This window comes from Akebia trifoliata, unplaced genomic scaffold, assembly GCF_017979445.1.
Source record: "Akebia trifoliata isolate Shusen 1 unplaced genomic scaffold, ASM1797944v1 Contig00517, whole genome shotgun sequence".
NCBI classification, from domain to species: domain Eukaryota; kingdom Viridiplantae; phylum Streptophyta; class Magnoliopsida; order Ranunculales; family Lardizabalaceae; genus Akebia; species Akebia trifoliata.
In genome coordinates this window covers 1,972-11,052 of record NW_028237057.1, presented here as the reverse complement: position 1 = coordinate 11,052, position 9,081 = coordinate 1,972, and the positions used below count along the sequence as shown (strand labels likewise).

General features: G+C 32.9%; 1 protein-coding gene across 1 annotated transcript; it reads left to right on the top strand.

Annotated features, from left to right (window-relative positions):
• Window positions 1-1,127, top strand: LOC147381396 (uncharacterized). Its single transcript, XM_086430474.1, has 3 exons — window positions 1-294; window positions 495-615; window positions 730-1,127. Exons 1-3 carry the CDS (start codon window positions 1-3, stop codon window positions 1,125-1,127), a joined length of 813 nt encoding a protein of 270 aa, XP_086286600.1.
• The last annotated feature ends 7,954 nt before the right edge of the window (window positions 1,128-9,081 follow it).

Below are 9,081 nucleotides of genomic sequence, written 5' to 3'. Positions count from 1 at the left end.
ATGGGGATTCTCAATCCACTTTTTTGCGAGAGGGTCAAACATGGGCAATTCGATTTCCACCCTAGATGCAAGTCTCAAAAGATCACTCACTTATGTTTCGCCGATGACCTCCTTATCTTCTTCAAGGGTAATAGGAAGAGTGTTGTGGCTATCAATTTTGTTCTCAATGAGTTTTCTCTCCTTACGGGCTTGGAAGTTAACATTGACAAAAGCTCTATCTTTCTTGTGGGTTTTAATGGAGGTTTGGAGGATGACATGGCTAACATCCTAGGATTTGAAAATGACACTCTCCCTGTAAGATACTTGGGTTTCCCTCTTTTAATCTAATAGACTTTCCTATAGAAATTGAAAATCCTCTCATTGACAGACTGTCCTTGATAATCAATTCTTGGAAAGGGAGATTCCTCTCTTATGCTGGGAGGTTGGAGTTGATCAGATCGATGCTCCTTAGCATAAATGTACATTGGTGCAATTGTTTTATTCTTCCTTCTAAGGTTGTCAAGGAAATTGAGAGGTTGTGTACTGGATTCCTTTGGGCTGGGCTGGATAGTCAGAAGAAGAATAGTGCGGTGTGTTGGAACGATGTGTGCAAGTCTTTATCTGAAGGAGGTCAAGGTTTAGTTAGCATAGCCCATTGGAATGCTGATGCCATTGCTCATTTTGTCTAGATGATCTCTTCTAACCATGATTCCCTCTGGCTAAGATGGGTTAAATCCACTCTTATTAAAGGAAATAACTTTTGGACTATTAAAACCCTTTTTGATGCTTCTCGGAGCTGGCAAAAAATTCTTAAGGTCAAGGAGATAGTCCTACCCAACATCACTCACCTGATTGGCAATGGGAGATCCACTAAGATTTGGGAGGACTCTTGGCACCCCTTAGGCATTCTTAAATTGAGGTTCTTTGAGGAGCTTGCTTATGACTCCAGAATAGGCCCTTCAGCCAAAGTGGTTGCCCTCATTGATAATGGCCAGTGGCATATTTCAATTGGTAGAGAAAGTCTCATGCTCGATATCTCCCAAATTTTTGATCAGGTTCCTATCCATGCTGAAGCTGATGATAGAATTATCTGGAAGGACAATGCTAATGGTAAGTTCACTGTGTATTCAGCTATAAGAGATTCCTGAATCCCCTCGTCAAGTCTGGTTTGGACACACTTGGTTTGGCACAAATCCAACATTTCGAGGCAAAACTTTATTTTGTGGCTTGCTCTAAAGGGTAGACTCAAAACTTTGAAGAATCTCCATGATTGGGGGATTAAAGTTGAGGCAACATGTAGATTGTATAGAAGCCACATTGAAGACACTAACCATCTATTCAGCTTTTGCCCTTTTACGAGAGCTATTTGGGTTGAGATCTTGAAGAGGTGTTGTACCAGTAGAATGCTTGGCAACTGGGATGAGGAGGTGTCTTGGGCAGCCACTAATTTCAAAGGGAACTCGATCATCCATAAGATCAAGAAAGTAGCTTTTGTGTGCGTTTGTGTACCATTTGTGGAGGGAAAGATGCAATCGCATCTATCAAAATAAGTTCAAGAAACCCTCCTTTTGTTTTTAACAATATTTTGGAAGACATTTGGATCAAATTTGAAGGTGAGATGGATGGCCTTGAAAACTCGAATTTCAACAGATCTTTCTTTAATGCTTGGGACTTTCAAATTTCATTCGTGTACAAAAGGAGGTTTTGCACTTGGAATAAGCTGGAGCCAAGAGTATGGGGCTCTTAACACTAATGGTGCCTTCTCCACACTTAGAGGGGGTTTTGGAGCCATAATTCGAGACCATGAGGGCATTGTTCAGGTTGTTATTCCGGGTTGTGATCATTCGAAATCTGTCATTCATCATAAGCATCAAGGTATGCTCAAGGGGCTTCACTTGGTCGTTGTGAATAATTGTAGAAAGGTGCTAGTGCAATCGTACTCTTTGGCTATTGTAAACATACTCAATGAAGGTTGGACACTCCTTAGCATATTACTCACCTTGTCATTTCGATTAGAAAACTTCTTACCAGTTTCCAAGAAGTTTCATTCTACCACATTTTTAGAAAAGCTAACAGGGTCGTTGACTTCATTACGCCTCTCCTTGCTAACGTGGGTTGTATTGAGCTAGATTTTAATTCTTCTTTGTCAATATGTTATACTTTTCAAAAAAAAATTCTTTTCTGATTGATCTTTTGTCTATCCTTGATCAATATAGTAGGGGTATGCCTTACCTAAGGTTGTAGCTTGTTGGTGTCTGGTTTGGGTCTACTTTAACCCAGATAATCTTTCAAAAAAAAAAAAAAAAAAAAACTTTACAAAGTGGTTTGATCTAAAAAAAAAAATAGAGACCAATTTATTTGGTTATTAATATTTATGGGAAAATTAAAATATAAATATTTTTATTTATTAAAAGTTATTCATAAATTCAATATAATTTTATTTGACTCATAAGTTTGCTAATTTTTTACTTGAATCAATTCGATGAACATTCAAGTCGAATTTTAAAATTATGTTTTAATTATTGAAAATTATTTATATATTTTAATAAATCTAACTTACGTAGATCAAATCAGTTTAATGATGATGACCATACTCATCTCCATCATCATCTTTGTTGTAGTCATCATCATCATCATCATTTATGCGAATGTGAGTTAAAAATTACAAGTTTTGGAAAAAGGAAAAAAGGAAAAAAGGATTTCTTTTTTCATTGGTAATACGACCATAGTCAAGGAGCTTGTCATTAATTTTAAAACATAGCAGTACCACAAATATTCTCAAATAAACACGTTTCTTTAAATCTAAAATATTGTCGAAAAGATAATTATGGTATTTTCGCTTTCTTTTTATACTAATATTTGATAAAAATAGTATTCTAGAGTCCATATTTTATTTTTTAGAAGGGACGTTTTCGTTCATATTTTCAAAAAATAGGTCTTTGAGGTCATTGTCCCTAGATTAAAACTTCCTCAACTTTGTCGTCAACAAGCCTGGTGCATAGGTTAGGGTTTAAGGGGAAGTTATCAATTAAAACCTCTTCAACTTCATTCATGAGTCTCGTCGACACGGTGCATAGATTAGGGTTTATCGATAGAGAAAAAGAAACGGTTTCTCTGGTAAATAACTAATCTGTTTTTCTGACTTTGATGGTAAAGAGTAAGTATATGTATGTGAAAATTGTTTCAAAAGATCTTAAAGAAAAATGTTGTAGAATTTGAAACAACGTTCGAAGGGAATGATGGGTCATGGAATCCACACGAGGACACAAAGCTAAGAAAGTTGGTGCAACAACAAGGACCGCGTAATTGGTCACTCATAAGTTTAGGTATTCCAGGTAGATCGGGCAAATCGGTAGATTACGGTGCTTTAATCGACTAAGTCCCATAGTTCACCATATTGTGTTTACGCCTAATGAGGATGCTATTATTATAAAAGCACATACTACGTATGGTAACAAATGGGCTACCATCGTGTCCCTTCTCAATGGTTGCACTGATAACGCTATTAAAAATCATTGGAATTCCAGTCTTTGTTATTGAAATCATGGTTAACTTTGTGTCCGTCATTCCCACCAGCCTCTGGCCTTGATCAAGAGGAGGAGAAGAGAATGGAGATCATAGAAACCTGTTTAATTTGAAACCGGTAATGCAGCGTATGAGGAGGTGAGAAACTACATTAAGATTAAAGATGAAAGGTTGAAGTATTCATAACTGATTTATAAATTCTAATAGTTAAAATTAGTTTAGAGAAATGTAAGTTATTTATTTTTGTTTACTACATTTGACAATATTTTGACAGTGTTTAATTAATTTTAATGGGAATTTTTGTAATTTTTTCTATATTGAGTTAAATGGAAAGATTTTGATTCAATTATTCATATATTTGTACCAATGGTGCTTGAATTAATTTTAATGGGAATGTTTTGATTCAATTATTCATTTATTTGTGCGAAGAAAGATCTAACAAAACGAATAAATATTTTTTTTAGGTTTCTAGGTTGAAAGAGAAAAATAGTTTGATTGAAGATGAGATTTTCTATCTATATCGTATAGAAGATTAATTAATCACTTCTTATCAATGCGCTTAACTTTGGGCTCAAGTCTTTAATTCTTTCTTATCCTGACCAGATGTTAACTTTTGTTATTAATTGTCTTATTTCCTTAACCTATTGTCCTTTAAAAATTGGTAAATCAATATTTTTACTCACTTATATTTTTATTCATTCTATGTCTATATAGACTCTATAGTCTTATTGCATTTTTCATCATCCTTGCAATGGTTCGACTATTACCAGCTTTAACGTTTTAATCTATAGCTTATATGTTTAATCATCCTATGTCAATAGTCATTCACCCTTTCCATGGTTTGACTAGTATAATACTTTAATTACCCATAATGTAACTAGTTAAAACTACACAAATCTCAATCAATATTTGTTATATTGACATTTCTTCAACTTCTAAGGTTTGAAACTAATTATGTAATTTCATCCAAAATTTAGTTTTTCCTATTATTACTAGTAGGTCTGACTAGCAGGGGCAGGTACCCCACCAGGTTAGGTAAGTTGGGATAGATCTATGTGGGTGGCATGTTGTGGTTTGTGGAGCTTGATAGTACTGATTAACAAGGAGGTATTGTTAATCAAGTCACGTGTCCCAAGGGTATTTTCATAATTTTATTGGTATTATGTAAAATCTTAGTTATATTTCCTTGGATGATATATATATTTTTGATGAAAGAGTGTAATCTGTAACTACAAATTTTCTCTCAGGGAAATCAATGTGATCTATGGACGTACCTCAATCTTGAAGGAACCACGTAAAATCTTTGCGTTTTGTGTGTGTTTGCATCTTGATTAGGATCAATTTCTCTACATGGCCAACTAAGGGCTTAAACTCAAGAGTCAAGACCTCTCCCTCTTTGGAGAGGTATTGATAATAACAACCTCTCCTCAAAAAGGGTGTTAGTACGTTTGGTAATTAGCGAGTGAAGGCAGGAGGGTATACCCCGAATCTATACCAACTTAGGAAGCTGGCACCTTCAAGAATATAAATGATCAAAATCAATATTAAATAAAAGAAAGAAAAATGTATCTCACAATATTGACGGAGAACAAGTTTCCAAATTTCAGGAGATAATATAGAGCGACGCCAGGAGAAGGATTAGGTCTTAAAACTTCGAAGACCTAATCTGTTGTTTAAAAGTGACTTTAGAAAAGAATTTTTTTAAGGTAGATATTGTTTACAAGAGTTAAAAAATTCTCAAAGCATGTCCTCAGGATCTTTCCAATTCCCTTTCTACAAAGTGGTTAATTAATCTCTAGTTTTTTTTTTTTTTAATGGAAATCTTAAAACTCCTATTTATCCTCTAATAATAATAATAATAATAAGCACTGAGCCAAGAGGCTTGGCGAATTCTAGCCTGATAAGAGTTTCAGGTCGGACTAGGGTATGGCCCTTCACTGTTGAGTTAAGGCTTAACCAAGCCCACCCATGGACAGCCTTACATGCAGTTTCTCTTTTTTCTCTCAAATAAATAAAAATAAAAAGTTTGATGGATTACTTATTTTTGTTGCTTTAATTTGAAATATTAATGGTGGCTAATAAAAATCCAAATTACATACCGAAGATGCCCTCTCTCATATTCAGGTAAACCAACTCAGATTATCCTAATTTTATGCTTTGTTTCCTTCTCACCATTCCACTGACCTGATCTCGGCCCAAGCCCAAGCCCAACCCAAAAATAATTACCACGAAAAATTATTCCTTAATAAACTTAAGTAATTATCACCAACAAACTGGTTAATATAACAATATTTTAATGCTCACCAATTGAATAAATGAGGAAATTAAGATGTCAGTAGGGCTGTCAATTGGGCCCCCACTTTCCCAGCCCGGTCCTGGATTCAAAATTTTCCATCTGGACGAGGGCCTAAAATGCCAACCATACACTAGCCTGGCCAGTCCAATCCCATAATAATTTGCATTTGTGACTCTGAGTTTTCTCCCACTGGTCATGTGTTCGAAATTGTGTGACCTCTTAACTCACCCTATATCATGGTTTTAAAATTCGTTTGGGCGTCTTGTCAATTCAACATTACTCTTCAAATCTACATGTTTCCTTTCAAAATTTTAAGTGTTATTTGATTTTGTTGAGATGTAGACCTTTCGGTGAATTTTCTTTATTTTAATTCAGGCAAGTGATTTTAAGTATATGACTAATAAGGTGACTATTCCAATACCCAAAGACCTAAACTTTTTTCTTACTTTTCAACTCTACTCTACTCATTTTACACCTAGATTCTTAAGTGGTGCGTGTGATGTGCGGGCGTTACACATGTCCTGGGACTAGTCTTTGGACAAGACCATGGTTTATGGACTTGGCAAAGTTCAAATACAAGCCCGGTCCACTCTCTGCAAGGATACCCCGTTATCAAAAATGTCTATATACATTTATATATATGGGTTGGGATCCATTTACTCCTAAAAATGACTCATGAAAAAAACACATGATCCCAACCCTTTAAATACAAAATCCAATGGTTGAGATATATGAGTATTTTGATGACACAAATCTCATAAATACTTATCCCGATGATAGATCTCAACCATTGAATTTTGCATTTTAAATGGTTGGGATCATGTGTTTTTTTTCATGAGTCATTCTTAGGAGTCAAGGATTCCTAACTCAATCTATATATATATCCTTTAAAATTGAAACCAAATACCCAAAGGCCTAAACTTCTTTTAATCTTACCCTCCTATTCGAACGATTGTACACCTAGATTCTTCATAAAAAATAGCAATAAAAAAAAATAAAATAGGAATGTCATATTACTATACCATTATAATAGAATGACTACACATCATCCTATTATAAAATCCATCATAAATGAAATTATTACATTTTAAAACTTATATGACCATACTATTCATTTAACATATTTTAATCTCTATGAATCCTCGAGGTTTTAGTGGAGGTTGAAGTCAATGAATTTTGGGAAGAAAAATTGAGGATTTTTGCTGTTAAGGTTGAAGACAAGCACGAAGAGATTCAATAAGTTGCTATCCTAGAGGTTAAAGGTAATGGATTTTGAGAAAAATAATGAAGGATTTTTGTCATGGATGAGAGTGTTATGTGATCCTTTTCTGTTGTTCTCTCATGCAAGACTGAAGTCAGGGAATATGTATTCAACTTGAAAACACATGGAACTTATCTCTATTTTTCATCAAAACCTCCATGATGAAGGGTACCTCAAAATTACCTCCCTTAAGGTTCCGGTATTAGATGGTGTTTGTCGATGAATAATTACAAAATTTTTGGATTTTTTAAAAAAAATTCTCCGAGTAAGGGACTAGTCGATTAAATCGATGAATTAATAAATTAATCAATAATTTATCAATTAATTGTACAATATGATAATATTTTAATATTTACCATCAAAATTTTAATTTTAGTTTCTTCATCATTCAAATCTCAAGAACAAGATAGAATATAAAAAAATATATATATTTTTTTAAAATTAGGAATGCTTATGGCATGTTGGAGTGGTCATTTATCACCCCAAAAATATTTCAACAAATGATCACATTTTCTTTTTGATTTCTTTCCACTTTTTTTTTTTTTGCTATTTAAGCGTCCGGGCCAACTTGTGCGCACCACGACTAATCTTGGGGAGGACTACCACAGCAACTCACCACTACAATCCCCCTAGTAAATCATGAGAAAATCCAAGAAGGGAATCGAACCTGTGACCTGTGCCTAACCCACACTTCAAGTGCTCGACTTACCACTACTTTCTTTGTATTTGTAACAAAATTTAAAAATGGGCCTTTTAGTGTTTTACCTTTGTTGATATTATTAATGAGCATTTTGTATCCCTTTCATTTGTAAAAAGATATAATTACCATTAGATTGGAAATAAATCAATATGAATAGATAATGATCAGAACCATATAAACTCTATTTGAAAATTTCATCTTAGTTCAAAATTCTCTCTTAATTTGGATCATTGGATAATCTTCATTACTATATTATAATGAGAGATGGCCAATTACGTGTTTGTTTACACCAAAATTGGGAAGACTGAAAATACCCCTATTTTTATATTCAACCTGAATCATTCTCTCCTATAATCATAATCAGGAACTAGTTTTTAGAGAAAACTATCAAAACGGTACAGGAAAATTGAAAAAATGTGCACTTTTCATCCTAATTCCAAAAATGACAATTTATCGTTTTAGGAAATAAGTTATTTGATCAAAATGGTAAATTTTGAAATGAACAATGTTTGATATAAAAAAATGTCCTTTTAATATTTAAAAAAAAAAAAACATATATACATATCCCTTGTTTAAGTAAACAAATAGAAATATAATTATTTTAATATAATAATGTTTCCTTTCAAGATTTAATTTATTTCAGCACTCGACGGTCTTGTAGGTAATTTTCAACTTTGATAGAGATTTGAAAACCTTAAGTGATGAAATAAACAAAATCTTGAAAGAAAACATCAGTGTACAAAAACAATTATATTTCTACCTATTTACTTAACAAGAGATGTGTATAGTGTTTTATAAATAAAAAGATGTTAAAAGGACATTTTTGGTATCAAGGCAATGTTCATTGCTTTACCGTTTTGATAAAATAATTTATTTTTAGAAATGATAAATAACCATTTGTGGAATTAAGATGAATAATGCAACATTTTGATAAATTTTCAATTTTCAATGCATATTTTGATAAAATACCCTAATCTTTAGCTTTCTAAAATAATGAAGATATTTTTTTATTATTTTATCTACAAAATCATACCAGTCAATATTTTTCTTATAATATATTAAATGATAAAAGTATGATAGAAATTAGATAGTCTATTTAATTTTTGTTTTTAAATAATTATAAAACTTTAAATCATTTATAAATTCTAATTTTTGTTAAACATGTGAGTTTGCACATGCCACCTACTTAATTGACATTAACAGGCAATGAAGAAAGAAACTCAAACAAAAGGCTAAAAACTTTTAAAGAAAAAAAAAGATACAAAATTACAAATACAAGTAGTGAATCCTACTTGAACACATGAATTTATAAGATCATAT